General features: G+C 39.2%; 1 protein-coding gene across 1 annotated transcript in view; it reads left to right on the forward strand.

The window, feature by feature from the left end:
* Positions 1 to 21,148, forward strand: part of MAP7 (microtubule associated protein 7) — a 151,536-nt gene that overhangs the window by 110,641 nt on the left and 19,747 nt on the right. The window contains exons 6-10 of the mRNA XM_047102962.1: positions 702 to 788; positions 4,306 to 4,416; positions 9,968 to 10,081; positions 14,856 to 14,983; positions 20,837 to 20,952. Of these exons, the coding sequence (XP_046958918.1) occupies positions 702 to 788; positions 4,306 to 4,416; positions 9,968 to 10,081; positions 14,856 to 14,983; positions 20,837 to 20,952 (556 nt within the window). The remainder of the gene's footprint in view (positions 1 to 701; positions 789 to 4,305; positions 4,417 to 9,967; positions 10,082 to 14,855; positions 14,984 to 20,836; positions 20,953 to 21,148) is intronic.

Genomic DNA, 21,148 nt, shown 5'->3' on the forward strand with positions numbered 1-21,148 from the left:
TAAACAAACAGTGATCGCCTTCAAAATCACTCCTTTCTTCCTGGACAGTAAAAGGACAGTTGCTTCTTTTTCTCTAAGTCTGTGTTTCCAAAACAAAAATCCTGCTGAAATAATTCAACTATAATGAAATGATGATCCTAGCTGTTTGAGGATAAGAGGGTGATGGAGGTAAGATAAGATTCTCTCTCTCCCATAACACAGGCTGCTTTTCTCTTTGGTTACATAGTTCCTTGAAGAGATAGAAATCTATGCAATGTTTCTAAGTAAACGTGCAGTTTCCACTCTGCATTATTTTAAGTAATCCTTTACATTAAGTTGTCAGGTTTATGGAATAAATTCACCAGTTTTGTCTTCCTCTCTGGAAGAATCCTAGCAGTATTGACTGATCAAAATCGATACTATGAACTTGTGTATTCAGACCTTAGAGTGTGTGCAGTTTTAATGCTCCGCGGGAGAAAGTGCAGGTTCTGAAACCAGAACCAGTGAATGCCTCAGCTATTATTCCCTTGTTCTTGAATAGACATAAAATCATACTGAAATTTGGACATAGTGAAAGGCTTTATTTTTGTACTGTAAATTCAATGAACCTTGAATTTTATATAGTGCGTCAGTTTTTTTCCATCTGTGTGAGTCTAATAACTTTTTTTTTTTTTTTTTTTTTTTTTACTTTGAAAAATCATTGTCTTACATTCTGTCCCCAGGTGGTTTTGTTGCATCATCATTCACCTTTCTCGATTTAGCAGGCCTGGACCACCACTTCACAACTCTTGGTGGTACTAGAAAATCTGGTACAGACATCCCCGTGGTTGCCGGTTGCCTGACCTGTAGCTAGCACCTCTGACCCAGGGCCAGTTCATCGCTAGCTGAGCCGTCGCCACCTTAGTCATAATGCATGCCTAATACCCCATTGCATAGACCTAGATCTGGGCATGGCACAGTGTTTCTTAAGTGTGATGATGGTAGAACTCAGGTGACTTGAAGGTGTTGAAATAATGTCATTACATGCGATGTGTTTACTTTCTCTTTAAGTGACCGTTTTGGATAAAATCTTTAAAAAAGTGTTTTTTAGTTAATGGATTACCTGGAATCAAAGTACATCCAGTTGGTGTGCCCCCCACCCCACACCCCTGTCAGTACTGCTGTTTCCACTGTTAGTTTTAGCCTAAATAACAATGGATTTTTGCTTACTCTCTTCTTTTATTCCTAACATTCAGTGTATCTTCTAGAACCTCTTTGTTTTAAAAATTCTGAAAGCAAATTATCACGGCTTTCCTGTGGCATTAAACCATACTTAAAAGCACTTTTTTTTCCTTGGCTCTTAATGACCCAGTGGTACAGGGTGGGCATGTGTCAAATCTGTAATCATAAGGATCATTCATGTGTGATATTTTATCCTAAGGGCAGTTTTACATAAACGTTCCATACAGAAAAGCTGTCATAGTATATATTTTTATGACCTTATTTTTCCTTTACTTGGCTTCATGTTTTACTTGTGTCCAGCAGAAGTACACTCTGTTACAGATTTTCAAATATTTTTAAGGGGAAATACAGTCACTTGCCTTTAATTCTTGCTTCCACACTCAGAGTTTAATATATGACCTTCATTTCTGCCACCCAGAGCAAGAGAAACTAATGTTGTATTTGTTAGCTCTTGCATAAAATCCATTTTTATAAGGGCTGTGAATCAGAGAAAATTGCTGCTGTGCTAAACAGAGAAGTTTGAAAATAACTGGAATTTGCCAAAATTCTCAAAGGTCAGAATGATCTGCTGTGATGTTAAGAGCAGTGACCTGGTCTTACTCACATACAACAATGCCTCACTCAGGATGGGCACTCAGTCAGTGTTTGCTGATCAAAAACCAGATCCTAGAAATTAAATTTAATCTATAGTAAATCAGTGTGTTGCCTTACTGCTCACACATCGACTAGCGCTGGTTTGTAAATTTTTTTAACGGATTCTTTTTTTTTTTTAAGTATTTATTTATTTATTTATTTATTTATTTATTTATTTATTTTAAGAGAGACAGAGACAGCACAAGTGGAGAGGGGCAGAGAGAGAAAGAAGAGAGGGCATCCCAAGCAGGCTCCATGCCGTCAGCACAGAGCCCAGCATGGGGCTCGAACTCACAAACCGTGAGATCCTGACCTGAGCCGAAATCGAGTCAGATGATTAACCGACTAAGTCACCCAGGCACCCCAAAACTGATTCTTAATAAATCCTTCCGTGAATTTGTATTTTGTTCAGGGAGAAAAAGAAACGATGAGAAATTTTTATTGTATTAAGTAATATAATTCTCATTAGATTAAGTAATACAATCAATACATGTGACCCCTCCATTATTTTAACCATGCAGAGTAGGCCTCCAATTAGGCACACTGTCCCTCAACTAAAGCTTAACACATAAAACAATATCAGAAAATGAATTGCTTGATCCACCTAGAAATGACTTTGATCGTTCCTTATACCCCTGGATCTTACATTTTATCATTTAGATGTTCCTTTTGATATTTTATCCTAAATCTTCAGGATTGCCCTAAGAGCCTATCAGTTAAGTGTAAATTTACGTCACAGAAACAATGTTTGGGTTTGTTTGTTTTATAATGAAGTTGCTTCAACCATACCAATGTGTCCCAGTAGAGATAGGAATGTCTGATGTTGGGGGAAGCCTTGTTTATCCGTACATTATAAACAATGGCCAAAATGATTATTCTGTGGAGAGAAGTTTACTGTAAAGTTCTGACTACCAGTGTTAGACCCGTGAGAACTGGGTTTTAAAGGCATCTACCTAAAGAATATTTTTGTTTGTTTTTAGTTTTAGAAGAAGCTAACAATAGAAAAATAAAACAAAATATGGCAACACCTTTTCTACCTTTGGCTATCACAAGTCAGAACACCTACTTGCCCTCCTAAATAAATACAATGACATTTTAGACTTTTGTTCTGTGCACTTTTATTCAGGGAATGTGATTTATTCTAATGAGCATGGTTATAATTTTGTTCCGCAGACAACAAACAACAGACAACAAACTGTTGTCCAACAGACAACAAACTAACAGCCTATTTTATATGGCTATTATTCTTTTCTGACTTGACCTTTAAGAATTACTCTAAAATTACTGACCTGAAGGATGAACAGTATCACTAATAAAGTTAAAGAGAAAGAATGCTAATTTTCTTTATATATTGCTGTCAGTTTTGTTGGGCAAGTTTGTGGACTGATTCTACATTTGTAAACTGCACTAGACTCTGTGTAATGGGCATAGAGGTGTGGTTATTCATAGACTTTTTAAAAAGAAATGCTGTAGCAGCCATCCTTTCCATACCCAGAGTATTTCTTTTTCTTTTTAAAGTTTATTTATTTTGTCAGAGAGAGAGAGTGGGGGAAGGGCAGAGAGAGAGGGAGGGAGAGAATCCCATGCACGCTCCACAGTGTCAGCACAGAGCCTGATGTGGGGCTCGATCGCATGAACCATGAGATCATGACCTGAGCTGCAATCAAGAGTCAGGTGCTTAACTGACTGAACCACCCAGGCGCCCCTTTCTTTCTTTTTAATCTGTTTTTCTGTAACGAACATTAACACCCTAGGTAAAGTAACTCTACAAGCAGAGGTATCAGCAAATGCATAGAACCTGGTATTCCTCTTTTTTTTTTTTTAATTTTTTTTTTCAACGTTTGTTTATTTTTGGGACAGAGAGAGACAGAGCATCAACGGGGGAGGGGCAGAGATAGAGGGAGACATGGAATCGGAAACAGGCTCCAGGCTCTGAGCCATCAGCCCAGAGCCTGACGTGGGGCTCGAACTCATGGACCGCGAGATCGTGACCTGGCTGAAGTCGGACGCTTAACCGACTGCGCCACCCAGGCGCCCCTCCTCTTTTTTTTCTAGTGTTTACATTCTGTTTTACCAGCCCTCTTACTACCCCCTTGTTCCTACTTGGGAAAATTATGAGGGCATCCACTTTTACAATCCTCTCTTTGTTTTCCAGTCTGCCTCCATTAGTTTAGTTCCCCTCCACTGGCCTGCCTTTGATCCTCATCTGTCTGTTGTACTATAGCAATATGCCTGAATTTTCCTGGCTGACAAACTGGTGTGCTAAACGTTTATTTTATCCTATGAGAAAAATAATTTTATTTCTGGCCTTTAAGTTACCTTTAAGACATCCACTTAGAAAACTGTGCTGTTATGTAAGATCTAGTGATAGAGCTGAAAGCATCCAATCCTAGTTTTTCCTTCCATCAGTGAACTAGGAAATTGCAATCCTGCATGCTGGCTGTCAATTAGCATTATCTCCATTTGTTTTAGATCCAGACAGGCGGTCAGTTTCCACCATGAATCTTTCGAAACATGTCGATCCCGTCATTAGCAAGCGGCTCTCCTCTTCATCTGCAACTTTACTAAATTCTCCAGATAGAGGTACAGTCAAAAGGAAAACAAAACAAAAAAAAAAGTGTTCTGTTATTTACTTAATGCTTCTTTTTTTTTTCTGGATGTTTACAGCTAAAAATCAGCATCTGAAGTTGCTTTCCCTACGTTTCTTAAATAGGAAGAACAAAACTTCAGAATAAAAAAGCAGTAAGCGGCTGAGCAGCATTTCCCTTGCGACAAGAACCTTGCTCATGTTAGAACTTGGCTGAATGGTTGCATTTAGCAGTGATGAAAGCGGTGCTTCTCAACTTTTTAGTAAATGAGTTTACAGCTCCAGAAATCACCCACTTATCCACCAACATGCAAATAATCTTTGTTACGAACACTTACTTTACTTCAATCATACTGTCTTTGACTTTTCATCTGTACTTTGGGAATTCCAAGCTTTGACTTTCTAAAAAATCTTCTTAAATGATTCATGTTGGTAGATTTCATTTTACTGTTTGAGTTCTCATTTAACAAAACCTTACTGCATTTCTTGTGTGTGTGTGATTGGTTTTTGGTGTCCATTCATTTTGCTCTTAAGGGATTTGGCCTGACTTCAAGAATATATCCTCATTGAAGTTTCCTAAAACATTTAATAATCGTATCCCTCCAATTAATGTTTTATTTGAATTTTGAGTTTTATTCGTCCCATGGATTTACAGTACATGAATTTTGAGTTATTTATGAAATTAAAGTTTTATTTTGCATATTTATATGTCATAGAAGGAAAAAATCAAGTTTTTAAGATCAGCTTCGGTTTTACAGAACTAAGATTTTAAATTAGAAAACCAAAGAATTGTTGTGCAATATGAAAACATATACTCTTTAAAAGTAACAAAATCGTGGTTATTTTTGAATGTTTTATTAAGAAACTGGGAAACGTTCAGTCTTTAAAAAGAATGCAATGTGTGCATGTTCTGTGTGTATGAGTATTCATATATTTTGTATTGTGTAAAAGTTGTGTCATTGTAATGTACAATATTATACCTGTTGTTATTTTATAACTAATAACTACTCTCTTAAAGCAGTAAATGTTTGAGTAACTTCCTATTCTTGCCTTTTAACCTGCACCATTCCTCTTTTTTTTTAACTAATTTGCTCAACTATTAACTAAATGATAACTAGTAAATGATGATGATTAACTAAATCATTGATATTAGACATGTAGTCAAATTAGGGGCCTTTTAGATGTTAGAGAAAAGTATTATGAACTAAAACTCCTTTCATAAATAGGCCTTATTTTCAAACCCATCCCCTTAGTATAAAATATAGCATGTGAATGCTGTTCTTACAATTGTCTACTCATCTTTTCTTTGGATTTGGTCACTTACTCAGCACTTTAATGTGTCAACCCATGTCTAAGACAAACTGCAATTGGGATTTTACAGTGCTTTGATGTCAAACCTTGCTTACTGCCTCCTACAGTTTCACAGCTGAAATTGGGGTAGATGAGCGATAAACCAAACAGTACATCCTACCACACTTCTGTGGGATGACAATGATCTTTCAACTAGCAAGATGTTTTATAGATTCTGCGTGATAGTATCTAATTGGATATGCTTTTTTTAAATTTTTTTTAATGTTTGTTTATTTTTGAGAGAGAGAGAGAGCAAGCATACGTGCAGGGGAGGGGCAGAGAGAAAGGGGAACAGAGGATCCGAAGCAAGCTCTATGCTGACAGCAGAGAGCCTGATGGCAGGGCTTGAGTTCACGACCTGTGAGATCATGACCTGAGCCAAAGTCGGACGCTTAACCAACTGAGCCACCCAGGTGCCCCTGATTGGATATTCTTTTTTTTTTTTTTAATGTTTACTAATTTTATTTATTTTTGGGGAGCGGAGTGAGTGGGGAATGGGCAGAGAGATGGGGAGACACAGAACCCGAAGCAGGCTCCAGGCTCTGAGCCATCGGCACAGAGCCCTGCGCGGGGCTTGAACTCACAAACCGCGAGATCATGACCTGAGCCAAAGTCGGACCCTTAACCGAGCCACCCAGGCGCCCCTGCATCCTCTGTTCTTACCCCCATGGGTGGTGCCCTTCCTTAGATCGACTCTAACTGTATGTGTGCTTTTTTAGGTGAGGTTAAGGATCAGGGAAAGTTCAATAGCCAGTTCATAGCGAGGGCCAAGAAACCCCCTTGAATCACGCACGGGGCCCATCAAATTGAATCCTAAGCTGAACTTAACAGAATCAGAGGGAAAGCACTAAATTTGGGGATTCTGCTTCTCTGGCCCCTTGTCAGAAGAATTGTGACCCAGTTCCTGGGTCTAATAGGCAAGGTCAAGGTTGGCCAGGAAGGAGGATTCAGTTCATCCAGGAACTTCCATATGGTCCACGAAACAATTTTTTTTTCTTTTTTTAAGTTAGACAAATCCTCAGGGCAGTGAGGAGCCTAGGCCTTTTAATGAGAATAGAAATTCTTCTGAATTTGAACTTTTTTAATTTAAAATTTCAGTAATTTCATTAATTTGCTTTTCTGCTATTTTTAAAAGTTGGTGTTATGCTTTATTACCAAGTTAGGAAGCATTCTTATCAAATTATTAAATTAGAAGCTTTTACAGACAAATCCGGTAAAGGGAATATACCATTACTAGATTGTCTGAGCTTTCTCAACCCTATAGCACAGGGCTTAAGGCTGATATTAAATTGAGGTTCTGGTGCTATCAGGGTTCAGCTGGAACGCTCCACTGGTTATTAAAAAGACTGAAATGTTTCCATACCATTTGGTGTAAATATCCACTTCCTCAAGCGGTGCTTCCCCAGGTCCTCCAGAGCTAATGCATGGCATCCATTAGCTCTGTGCCTGTGCCCTACCTGTTTTTAAATATTTTTATTATCACACTTGAATATCATGTCATATAGACTGATAAAATGACCTGAGTTAAAGGAAACCTCTAATTACCAAAGATCTTTTTTAATTGCTGCAATAGAGGGATTTTTGCCACTGGAGATTTTTGCATTAAAAATGTGTTTCTTCATATTCTTAAGCTACCTACTTAACCAGTTTTTTTCCCCCCTCAAGAAAGAATAGGGAGTTTCAAAAAAGCAAGAAATGAAGTTGCCTACTGTTTGATTAGAATTAGTCCATACATTTTTCCTTAGAATCTAGATCGCAGGGCATGGTGGTAGACCTGAAGCTGAATTCTGCCCACAGGCATCTTCTGTTTGACTGGAGTAGGGTGTTTTGTTCTTTAAGTTGAATCCATTGCCATCATCCTAAAAATGGAATATATCAAGTAACGTTTAGGTTTCCTACTTCTAATGAAATATCAGGATGTGGCAACACTTGCCTGATTTTTGCATGACACTCGTCTCAAACTGAACAATGATTTCCTGCTTATGGAAGAAGGTGGCAGTGCAAATACCTCTAATGTTCATGTGCCTCCCCTGGTCCACGTGGTCTATAATAGGAATTGTCAATATCTCCTTTTTAAGTGCTTAAGTAGGATCGATACTATAGAGTTGTTTCACAAGAATTAGTATCTCTTCCTTCATCTTAAAATCAGGCCCTGCTAGGTGAAAAAAAAAAAAAACAATAAACAATAAACTAACTCCTATCTTAACCTTTATTAAAAAGTCGTCTTATGGAAGACATCTATCTCTATCTTGTTCAGGGCATAGTAATGAATGCAGAGGAAGGGGAAACATGTTTCTTCTGGCAAAAGCTTTCATTCACGGTGTCAGAGCTATAAAACAAATTTCTTCAGATTTGCTTTAAACACAAGTCAGAGAAGGTTTTTAATCTTCCTTTGAGGCAAATTCTTTGGTTGATGCTTTAAAGTCTCACAGAAATAAAGTTAATGAACTTCTTAATCCAGGGGGAAAGAAAAGAGCTGTCTTTTCAATGATAAACCATCTCTGCAATTCTAAGCCAGCCCTCCTACAGAGTTTATCAGGGAAAGGAAGCATTCTTCTCTTCCCTTCCTCATCTACTTGAAAATATAGTTCTTTTGAAGATTTTCATGTATCCTCATCACCTTTCCCAGTGGTTTTATTCTGTGAATGTATTCCACTTTTAGTTTGCTTTAAATTCTGTGACTGATGCCCACATGCACACTGCCGTAGTATAGTATGTAACAGCACTTATTCCCTTATGTGTTCTACTTTGTAGCTATTTCTATATTATATGTGTAATTGTACGTATACAACATATAACATCTATATTATCCTTTTATTTGTGTCTATCAGATAAGATTCAATTTAACTATGAAGACTCTCCTAATAACAAAATCTAATAAACAATTCACTAATTCTTAAATTCACCATAGCCTTGATCAAAATAGCTTCTTTTTAAAAATAAAGTCAGGAACTTAAGATGCTTTTTGGAGGTTGGTAATTCCTTTCAAGTAGGAGAAGATATTTTTTATAACAACATTTAACATCAGATAACTTCTGTTTAACTAAAACTAATTTTCTAGAATTTAGATGCCATTTCTTGAAAATTCAACATATAAAAGGTTGTTAAAAAAAAAAAGTCACTCCAGAGACAACAGGATGTACACCTGCTGTTTATGGTACCAAACAGAAGTGGCCTTGTCAGGTTTAGACAGTTTTAAAGATTTTTGTAAGTGACTTGGAGTGTATTCTAAAATAGAGACAGATGATCACTTCAGTGATATTTGCAGGATTTTGCCAGCTTCTTTCCTGATATTTTTGGAAAGTAGCTTCTATATTTTCATGGGCCACCACTCAAAGCTAACAATATAAGCAAAATAGTTAATTTATGATTAGCACGTATATCCTGACAATGGTCTTGCCAACCAAGCCCCAGTACAATTTGAGACTATATTTCATTGCGTTCTTCTAAATTTATTTTCTGGAGCCTTCCCACACCCACTGGTAATTTCCAACATTGAGCTTATATTGGCTTTTGGCTTTTCTGTTTAATTTTATCTTGCTTCAGGTTTACCCTCATTCTCTGCCAAAATGTTTATGTTGTTGCCAAACAGGGACCTGAAAGAACCTGGCTTGCTGAATGGAAAAGTCAAAAGGAAATCCCACACAGAACTTTGCCTGGGTCCTCTTTCATTTTATTATGTTTCATTTCTCCCAAGTGCCGAAGCCGCAGTTCATGACATCTGGCAGAATGTCATGGAGACCCTTTCTGTCTTTATTGATACAGAAATGCAGTCTTTCATTAGCTGCCAAAGCCTCTGTTGGAGTTGATTGTTCAGGGTACTTAGGAAGCCCTTGGGTTGACGTGTGTGCCTTCAGCCCACTGCCCATCCTGATGAGGGCCGATAGGTACGACTACATCCCAAACCCATGGTCGACATGCTATTTCTGTTTTGTTTGTTACTTGTTCGTTCCTAAAGGAGGGTGGTTAGCAAACTCTGCATCCATAACACTAACATCTTGAAGAAAGGCAGCATTATGGAATAGCTCCTCCTTTGGGCAGAGTTCCTGTCTCCCGGTCTCTCTGCCGACTGTCCTCCCTGGAGAGCCTCGTCTCTCCAAGGCCTGGCACGTGGAAGCCATACGTATGATGTTCTTGTGCACTCTCCTGCCCCTGGAAAGAATTCCTCTAACATCTTGCTTATGTGGTGACGTTTAGCTCGCCGCCTGCAGCTCAGCCCATGGGAGAGCAGCGTTGTTAACAGACTGCTGACGCCCACACATGCGTTCCTGGCCAGAAGCAAAAGCGCGGCTGCCTTGTCTGGAGACCCAGGTAAAACTGTTCGAGGTGCAACTTTCTTGGTGAGGTCAAGTCCTCTTTCGGAAGCACATCTGAGCCTCCAGTATTCATCATAATCACGTCTCCGTCTTTCCCAGTGTGTTTGCTTCTCTCTCCTTGGGTGCAGTGGCTTTGAAAATGTCTGCCGGTGTTGGTTTCGCAGCCCTGGTATTGTTCCCTCCTTAGCATCCACCTAAGCATCTTACCTGGACCCCAGATGCCAGGCAAACCAAGGGTGTCCCTCCTTGTGATGAGATGGCTTCAGATGCTTCTGTGTGTTTGTGACATCACCAGAAAGACCTATCCCTTTCCCACCGTTCTTTCTGCCCCTGCATCTGAGCACATAATCAGAAGTAGACATAATTTAATACTAATATATTGACTGAGGAATAAAATCAGAGCCCAAGTCAATTGAAGCGAGAGTTTCATGATGTGGCTGTGGGCGAGCTACTTCCCCTCCCTGTGCCAGTCTTTCTATGTAATCTAGGAATTAGTACCCTCCCAAATGTCTAAGAGTTGTTGGGAAGGCTAATTATAGTGTTCTCATTTGTTGCATACTTTGAAAATATGGAGAACGTGCCAAACACTGGTTATTGTAATTAGTTATAACTCCTCTACGTTTTTGAAATGCAAAGCATGCCCAAATAAGCCAATTAGTTTAATGAGAAGTTAGTAGAGAGCCGATATCTCGTTGCAAAGAAAGATACGTATTTGGCTTTTGGCAACATCTCTTTCATAGTGAGCCGGTTTGGTTTTTCCCAAATATCTGTGGGCACAGTTGGTAGGTCTCCATAACCCGTCTACCAGCCCTTGTCTTTGGCACTTAGGGAATTACACAGCCTCTTCATAAAGTTCCCTTTAAAAATATTTTGCCTCCGCAAGTCTCTTTGTGATCATTAACCCTCTTTACAAATAATTCTTGGTGGTTTTATGATTTTTTTTTCCATCCATGGCGCCCCAGTGAGCTGATAGCAACCCTAATTCTCACAGTACCCGCCAGGAGGCGGTCAAAAATCAAGTAGACATTCCTACCACCTGCGTGTGGAAACCAAGTGCACAGATTATAAGTGACTTCTGCCAGAGCCACTTAGAATTCTAATTGGTGATTGGGTCTTAAACATGCTTATCCAACCTCCGTCCTCGGCGCCCTGGAGTAATGCTCTGTGTGCAGTGTGTGTCCAATTAGCTGGACCACAGTGTTCTGTGTTTTCTGCAAAAGAACTGTCCTGTCAGCTGTCACGTCACATCTGAGATTTTTTTCTGGAGCAAAATGTACAGCTTATTTCAAGATCGTTTATTTTCTGCCTATGAGTGTCATGCTTCTACGCAAGTCATGAAAGTTTTTCCGTATGTCCAGCTAATTGGGGAACCTTTAAAATTGCTTTCATTCCTGTTTCATAGGATCTAAATAGTTTAGGGCTCTCATGCTTTGGAATCTCCACACTGTATGTAGCTTCATGCTAACTGCCTGCCTCACAGCTGAAAAAGTGTCTGTCTTTGCAGTTTCTGTCACCACTAACTTGTGTCAATTCTCTCGCTCCCCCTCCAGTGTTGTCCAATGCCATTTCCTCATTTTCCACCACCCCCCTTCCCACCTTCCTTCTTCATTGTTACACTCAGTCAGGGTGCTTTTTACCTGCTAACTGGCTGTTCTTTGCCACTTTCCCATTCTCCTTTTCCACAAATTTTGATACATTTCTGTGATTTACTTTAGTGTGAAGCAATGCATAGACCTTCAGTTGAGTTGCTGGTCTTATTAACACATTCCTTAGATCATCGTTACCTGTTAGTTGAATTGATACGGCCTATATTTAATGACCCAAAACTGTTGTCTTTAAATTTTTTTCCCATTTGAAATTATGTATATAAACATCGCTTGTGTTTCTCTTGTCAAAAACACTTTATCCATCGCTTTCATTTTGCCACCTGCTCTCCTCAACTATTCTTTCTTTCCATTTTACCGCCGTGCCTTAGGTTCATCATATATCCCATTGCCATTGGCGAGAGGATGACCTACATCAGAGCCAGGGTTACGTGGCAGATGAAGACAGCCACCCTTTCTCCTAGAATGTTTGGGGATTGCAAACTCCCAGAACAGGCAATGAGAGCACTTGAAATTTGGAAGTCTCCTACCTCTTATTTGTGGCCACTGGTCTGGGTTGACTTCACCATGCCCATTTTTTAAAAATACACGGAAAATACCTGTGATTATTAGAGCTCAGGATGAAATGAGTTGATACATATAAAACATTTAGAGTAGTACCTACACATAGTGGTGCTCGATAAATGTTATCATGTTTCTATCTGGTAATTTTTCAATTCTCTCTGCTGCACTCTAACCACTTGTACTGCATTATCTTTTCTCTGCACCTTTTCATACAGCTCATTTAGAAACTCTTGAATAAACAAGATTAATGCACACTTGTTACCAAAAGTAAGAGGAAGTAGAGATACCATGGAAGACTTTCTGGTAGACACTCCAGACAAGAATTTTTGTGTTTATTGAGACTACTTTGGGATACAGAGGGCACTCTTGGAAAATAAAAATAACAGCTATATATTATTGCCCTTACTCTTCGGAAGGGCAAGATACATTTTTTTTTTTTTAAGACAATTAATTGATTTAAAGGTTTCAGGATTTTCAGTGGTTGCTGTTCGGAACAATGAATTCCATGAAACATAATATTCTTAGAATTTGCAGTGTTTATTTTAGCCAGGCGATGTTCCTTGAACAATTAAATTTGAGGAATTCTGTACAAGCTACACTAGGTAGATTTGAGGGTATTTTCTCCCTTTGCTCAGTATTACCTCACTGCTAGAATAAAGAATGAACAGAGAGGCATGATGAGCTTGGCTTACACCTGTGATCATCTCAGGAAATGCCCCCTGAAGTTATTTTCCACTGGAAAATAGATACCCCCCGAAGTTATTTTCCACTGGAGGAAAATGATATCATATTTCTGTGCTGCTTTTTTCCTGTCAGACCCCTGGCCTCAACAGGGCTGTTGTCTAGGGTTTCTTGATCTTTGAGCGAGGTAAATGACCTCTGGCCGTGCCCCCCGGGCAGTATGTGCCTCTCCTGGTCCGTAATCTCACCGAGGTGCTCTGTGCCAGGATGTTATTCTTTAAATGCGTTTGATTGGCTTGGAAGAGTTTTGGCATTAATTAACTCTTCCTTGTCTGGGAAATGCAAATGCTTTTTTGTGGGACTTGACCGAATGGTTATGTTCAGTTTTCCCTGTGATCACAACAAGCCAAATGAGACAAGGTTCTCCTTTCTCACAATAAAGGCATCTTCCTTCATCATTAAGGTCTGAAGCCAAGCTTTATGTCAGTCCCAGGTAAGATAAACATATTCTTTTAAGGACAACAGGGGAGGGGGGTGGTTGCAAAGTGTTTTAGTTTATCCTGAAGAAATAGAGTTCTGTTTTCAGAGGATTGGAAAAGAGAATGCAGTGTCTAGTTTATTCCCAGCCTTGACCATTCAGTGATAACCAGAAGATACTACAAATCATTTAATGACAGAGCACATGAATAGATAAGCCATCTGATCAACTTTCTGTCTGTAGATAAGTAACAAGTATTTCTTGTCTCTATAATTCCAAAATTCCCAACTTTTGAGTTCTTAATTTATTAATACTATTATACATAGCTGAAATAATGGTCTTTTTAAAGGTTTGCTACAATGGCTTTAAGTGGGTAAAGTCATTTTATAACATCATCCAAACACCTAGTATTCTCCTCAGAAGTCATGTTTGTCTTACTCTTTTGCTGGAGAACAGGATTTCTCAGTGAGATCTGAAAATGAACCTTGGAACCTTAGTACCCACACTTTGGATACCTATGTAGTGTTCTATGAATTTCCTTAAACCCGTTGTTCCTCAGAATCATGTGATTCATGACAGTGTCCCTGTGAATGTGAATGGTCAGAAACTATGTGATTTTCAAAACCTTTATCAACCTGAGTAAAACTGTAAAAGCTATTCATGACTCAACTTTATTTTTGGCAATTCTAACATGTTTATGTTCTATTCATCATTTTAAATGATTACATCCCACTTCTGCATAAATTCTATTGCTTGTTATACACCATCAAATGCCTTGGCTTTTGGGAAAACCCATCAGCTATGCATCTGATTTGCCTTTAAATAGACAACACATTTACAAAATTTGTTTCTGGGAATTATTAGTTATCTTTGTGACCAGTCTTAACTCCTGGTAAGACTTGGTCACTTAACATTATAAAAATTCTTTCCACCGGCTGTTGAACTTCACCCTGGAAATAGCTGGAATGTCTCTTGCTTGCCTGCTTGCTTGTTTCCTGTCTTTCCACCTTTTGTTCCATCTTAAAGCTAATTGGGAAAAATCTAATTGTAAACAGTCCTTATATAAAAGTTATCTGTCACTATTGTAGCATTTTAGCAGAACCGTTATTTCATAGGAAGATAAGGCCATTGCTTTCTATATGAGATTACATCTGTGTCTTTAATCGGTGTCTAAATAGCCAAATAGCTTATACAGTCTAGATTTTTCACTTGGACATGGCTTCTCTTTGGACACACTGTAAACTGATAGGACTGTCAGGAGAGTTGAATATGAAGGCTCTGGACACCTTTAGGTAATAACATCTTCTCCCTACTTTTCTTTCTACCTCTGCTTTGCTCCTTTTCCTGAACCTGCTTTTGGCTTTCCTTCACCTGCTCCTCTGGCACTCTTGTGTGTAAAACAATCACCTGCACCCTAGTTATCCCCATTTGTCCTCGTTCAGCATCTTGCAGCCCCATCAACATCATGCCCTACAAAGCTGCACACTCTAGAAATCTGACGGATCGACCCAAATTCTTGGTAACACCGCCAGAGGGCTCTGCGCGAAGGAGGACTGTTCATGGCACAGTGGTGAGTAGCCGTTGGGAACAGCCAGGCATGTCTGTGCGGAGTGGACACCACCCTGAGGTGCGGTGTGGGTGTTGGAGTGGGAGGTGCCCACCCCTGGGCAGTGGTGTCCCCACGCTTTCTCTCCACTTGGGAGTTTTGTTCCCCCTAAAAACGTGAACTTGAAGATGAAAACCATTCTCTGTCTAAGTTTGTGCGAGTGGCCATAGTAGCACACGGGTGCCTCCATGCAAACCAGTGCAATGCCAGGACATTTTGACATTCCTGAAAGTAAGAAACCCTTTGACGGAGGTCAAAGGGCCTGGGCCCCTGCCTCTGCGTGTTATTAAGCCCCCATATCCAGAAGCTGGCTGAACTCTCAGTGTGCTTCACCAAAAAGCAAAATAAAGAATTTTTGTCTGCCTAGCTCATCCCTCCCTGTCAAGGCCCAGATCTGAAAATACAGTGACAAAAGTATTTTGAAGACACTAGTGATTTGCTAAGTAACTAATCCTTGAAAGGCCACTGGGCTGTGTTACAGACTCTTGTTTTGCAAGTGAAGAATATAATTTGTACTTGGCATTACTGGCAAGGTGGCTGAGCTGACCTTAATGTTCACCTCTAATTAATTTCATGCCATAAATGCAATGAGGTAACTCGTTTGTCTCCATGCATCTTTCTTCCTCAAACTCTGTGCTATTTAGTATCCGTTGAAAGGAGCAGACATTGTTGTGTGGTCTTCAGTGTTTGTACTGTAGTCTTGAAGGACTCCCCAGTCAACCGGAAGACCTCGTTGCCTCTCTCCCATAGTAATACCATGACCTGTTTAATGAAAGGCTGAACGATTTTTTTAAAATCTTAACTTCAGAGCAGTTCAGATTTATAAAGCTGATGGACACTTAAAAGGATTTTGTATAGCTGTTTGAGGATAATTTGAGGCTTGTGAGAGCTCAATGGCTTTGCCTACGGGCTGTTTTCTTTCAAGCCCCAGGCTTTCAGGAATCAGTGTTTAATTCATGATTGAGTCAGACTTCCAGCCCTACAAGCTAAAGGTGAAACTACCTTTGATGTCTGGGTAGTTTTTCATCCTTAGCGCATTGGTGCTTCAGAGTGCCTAGCTGTGGATAAAAAGCAATAGTTGGGGTGAACAGCTTGGCCCCCAAAGGTTGAGTACTTATTGGAGAGGGAAAAGTACTTACCAAAGGAAAAATACCTTGCTGCGGATAAAAACACAACATAATACACCAGGAGGGGAGGATGAGAGCTGACCCTTGGCCAACAGATTAAATGAGAGGGATTTGTCATCACATGATCCAGAAACTCTACTTTCTCACCCATTTTTTATTTTTTTTTAACGCCTTCCTCTTTCTATATTTGACTTACTGGTTGTCTTTTCATCTCTTTACGACCAAATGTTTAGGCAAATACCTATTTCCGGAAAGTGACTCACAAGTCACTTTTGCCCCAGAGCTGCACTGTGGAATTCATTTGAGCAACCAGCAGCAGTTGGTCATGGAAGCACTTGAAAAGTGGCTAGTGAGAATGACAAAGAATTTTAAATTTAATTTCCTTTTTTTTTTATTTATTTTTTTTTTAATTTTTTTTTTTCAGCGTTTATTTATTTTTGTGACAGAGAGAGAGCATGAACGGGGGAGGGGCAGAGAGAGAGGGAGACACAGAATCGGAAACAGGCTCCAGGCTCCGAGCCATCAGCTCAGAGCCTGACGCGGAGCTCGAACTCACGGACCGCGAGATTGTGACCTGGCTGAAGTCGGACGCTCAACCGACTGCGCCACCCAGGCGCCCCAAATTCAATTTCCTTTTTAAAAATGTTTAATTACAGTAAAAAAAAAATACATATAACAAAATCTACTGTCTTAACCGTTTCTAAGTGTACATTTCAGTAATATTACGTATATTTTTCAGAACTTATTAAATCTTGAAAAACTGAAACTATGCCCACTAAGGAACAACTCCCCATTTTCTCCTCTCCCAATCCCTGGTAACCCACCATTTCAGTTTCTGTTTCTTTGAATTTGACTAGTGTAGATACCTCACACGAATGGAATCATATAGTATTTATCTTTTTGTGACTGGTTTTATTTCACTTTGCATAATGTCCATCCATGTTGTAGCATGTGACAGGATTTCTGTCCTTAAGGCTAATAAAACTGCATTGTATGTATGTATGCATATACACCAACACACGCATATACACCACATTTTGCTAATCCATTCATCTGCTGATGGACATTTGAGTTGCTTCTGCCTCTTGACTACTATGAATAGCACAGCTATATATGTGGGTAACAGATCTCTTTCAAGACCCTGCCTCCAGTTGTTCTGGATATATACCCAGAAGTGGGATTGCTGGATTTTGTGGTCATTCTGTTTCTAATATTTTGCCCTACTGCCATATTGTTTTCCATAGCAATGCCCCATTTAACTTACGTTCCCCCAACAATATAGACGGGTTCCGGTTCTTCCACATCTTCACCAACACTTGTTATTTTCTTGTGAAAATCATAATGGTGTGAGGTGCTATCTCACTGTGGTTTTGATTTGCATTTCCCTAACAATCAGTGATACTGAGCATCTTTCTATGTGCTTGTTGACCATTCACATATCTTTTTTTGGAGAAATATCTACTTAAGTCCTTTGCTCATCTTTTATTCTTATTCTTTAATTTGTTTAATCTTTATTTTTTTTTTTGTTGAGTTGTAGGATATTTACATATTCTGGATATTACATGTTCTGGATATTAATCTCTTTTCAGATATATGATTTGCAAATATTTCTCTTTCTGTAGGTTACCTTATTACTCTGTTGATTGTATGTATCCTTTGATGCACAGGAGTTTTTAAGTTTGATGTTGTCCCATTTGTCTCTTTTTGCTTTTGTGGCCTTTTGGTACCATATCCAAGAAATCATTACCAAAAACAATGTCACGAAGCTTCCTCAACTTTCTTGCAGGAATTTTATAATTTTAAGTTTTACATTTAGGTCTTTAATCCATTTGGAGTTAGTTTTTGTATATGGTGTGAGGTAGAGTCCAACTACATTCTTTTGCATGTAGATACCCAGTTTTCTCAACACCGTTTGTTGAAGGGACTATCTTTTCCCCACTGAGTGGTCTTGGCACCCTTATCAAGGATTCTCTGACCATATACACAAGGATTTATTTCTGGGCTATTTCATTGGTCCGTATGCTTATCTTTATGCCAGTACCGCACTGTTTTGATTATGTTTTGAAATCAAAAGTACAAGACCTCCGACTTTGTTCTCCTTTTCAAGAATGTCTTATCTACTCAGGGTACCTTGAGGTTCCATATGAATTTAGGATTAATTTTTCTATTTCTGCAAAAACAACATTGGATTTTGATAGGGATTGCATTGACTCTGTAGTTGCTTTCGGGCAGTGTTGACATTTTAACAATAAGTCTGTCTTCTATCTAGTCTGTGAACATAGACTGTCTTCCCATTTTGTCTTCTTTCATTTCTTTTGTTTTGCAGTGTACAAGTCTTCTGCCTTCTTGGTTAAGTTTATTCCTAAGTATTTAATTCTTTTTGATGCTGTTACAAATAGAACTGTTTTCATAATTTTATTTTCAATTTTATTTAATTTTAGTTAATTTAGACCGAAATTCAAATAGCCAAACGTGGCTAGTATATTGGACAGCATGGATGTTGATTACTTCAGTCATCACAGAAAGTTCTATTGGACTTCAGTCTGCTTTGGAGTATTTGTCTGTATTATCTCTCTTGAAAGTTATTTGTATTCTAAACCTAACTCTAATTGGAAAATGAAAGTCTTTGTCCTGCTGGGAAACTTGCCAGCACCATTGACATGGGCACCTTGCTGTGCCTTCCACCTTAGTGTAGCCTTGTGGAAATTATTAACAGGGAAGATTATTGTATAGACCGTTGGCTACTAACTCAGATCAGGACGAGGATAAGGAATGCCTTTACACGTGTGGTCCCCAAATAGGTGATTGGGTGCCAGACCAATGAAAAGACATCTAAAAGAACTAAGAGAGTAAAAGCATCTACCTGCCTGAGAGGATGTTATCTTAAGTATGGGGCATTTTTCTAAACTGCTCTTTCCCTGTTTCCCCTACCCCTTTAAGGTGGTCAGTTTTAGGAAAGAAAGAATTGATTCAATGCCACTTTAAAAAAAGAAGACTTTTTTTTTCATGCAAAAAGAAGGATTATACAGATCTTTGTAGGTTCATTCCCTCAATGCCTGTCTTAAGACCCAGATGATGAAATTCATCCGTGTATCCCCCGCATCACGAGCTACACTTCCAGACTTATTTTCCCATTCAGATCTCTCCTTAATTTGACTTCAACCACATTAAAATGTTTCCAGAAAAAGGAAAAAGCTACTTGAGGTGCATAACCCCAGCTTCTCTTGGGACGAGCCCCAGGCCTTCCACTCTGGCACTGATATTCCCAAGGCATAATTGCCACCCTCTATCCCTTCCAGAAGGGTCCCATGTGCTGGCTGACACTTTTGTGCCCAAGGACTACAGCTGCTCTCTGAGCCCTCACCTCCCACCTTCTGGGACCAGAAATGGGGGCAAAGGATGGTCGTGCAGCCACAAGTGATATAGAGCTGGCACACATCTTGTAAAACTTTTTCCTGCCCCAGTCTTCATTTGTTTTATTTAGAAATCCCAGGAAGACATTGAGTATTATTTGATACTCATGTTTTTCCCCCACCTACAGCCCAGTCAAGCAACTAGAATGCTTCTAAGGAAAGTGGAGAGGAGCAATTAGAAGGGACACTGAAGGGAAACAAACGTGGGAAAGGAAGGAAGAGGGGACTTGATGCTTGTACCGGGCAGAAAGAAGAGAAGGTACACTACCAGCTTCTTGGCCCTGCAGCTAGATAAGATAAAGTTCTGTCCCTTTCCTTGGGCTCTCACAGTCTGCTTTCCTGCAAGGATCCTAACAAAGTTAAGGACTGACAGGTGCTTGCACAGGTGTATCCAGTGAGTATCCATTCCCAGGCCAGAACATTGTTGGCAAGTTTCAGATACTTAGAATTAGTCTTTCTTGCTCTGTGCTTTTTTGTTGTTTTGTTTTGTTTTGTTTTGGTCTTTTTGTCTTGGCTGACTATACATTATCGGAACACTCTGGGTTTCCCTTTGCTCATTTCGAGTTAGAAAAGGTATCACTCTCTGGCTGAATTTATAGGATGCAGCTAGAAAAGGGATGATGTTTTGACCCACTCTGCCATTTCAATTTTATCCTTAAAGAAGATTAAAAATAGCTAGAATTCTTCACCTGGAACATAACTTTTCCTTCAAGAGCAAGAGGACATTAGGTGAGAAAGGACTTATTTATGTAGTATCAGTATAAAGGGGAAAATATATTAATGTCTGATGTAGCAGACAGGTATTATTTAAAAAAAAAAAAAAGGACTGCAGTTATGTCCATGTTCCAAGGTGGAAAAAAAAAGAAAAAAAATGCTAAAGAATTAAAAGAGGGGGGAGAAGGGAATGGAAGTGATGTTAATTTTGACATTTGTGTGGTTTGAACCAGACAGTGAGAGATTTTGCCCCAGCTGATTTTAGGCACAAAGTATATATAGGTGGTTTCTAAGAGTATAAGTGTGTATTTTTTTAAACAACTATAACTCCAGATCAGACATCCAGAGCTTTATTATTAGTGTCAGATTGTGTTAATTCAGTTGACAATATTCAGTGTTAAGCTAACAAGGGCTTTTTGTGGGAGTGGAATGGGTATAAATGACAAAAGTTGGAAAATTTCCAAGAAGTCACTCAATGGGTTGTGGCTCCACTATTGAATACTGTGAATGGGATTGTCCCACTCCTATAGCAAAATCTAATTATTGTGTTTCTCTGAACTTAGGGCTATAAAAGAGACAGAGAGAGAGAAAACCTCCCGTTCCAACCCATGTGTGGCATTCGGAGGGCTCTGTCTCCATCTCATCCCAAAGTAAGATCACCAGGGCCCTCCCGACTTTGGTAAGCGAAATTTAAGAAGCTGGCTGGGTTGTTCCATGTTGAAGAATTTGTAGCCTCTGTTCTCTGAAAGGAAACTATTCTTTCCACGCTGTTTGGCATTGACGTCAGGAATAATATTTTTTCCTTGGAGGAAAAGAAAAAGAAAACAGGAAAGAGTCTAGAGTGAATATTTTTGTGTTTGCTACATAAAAAGCAA

The sequence above is a fragment of the Lynx rufus genome, unplaced genomic scaffold, assembly GCF_022079265.1.
Source record: "Lynx rufus isolate CCGP_SWC_20201006 ecotype Redwood Valley unplaced genomic scaffold, mLynRuf1.p SCAF_6, whole genome shotgun sequence".
NCBI classification, from domain to species: Eukaryota; Metazoa; Chordata; class Mammalia; order Carnivora; family Felidae; genus Lynx; species Lynx rufus.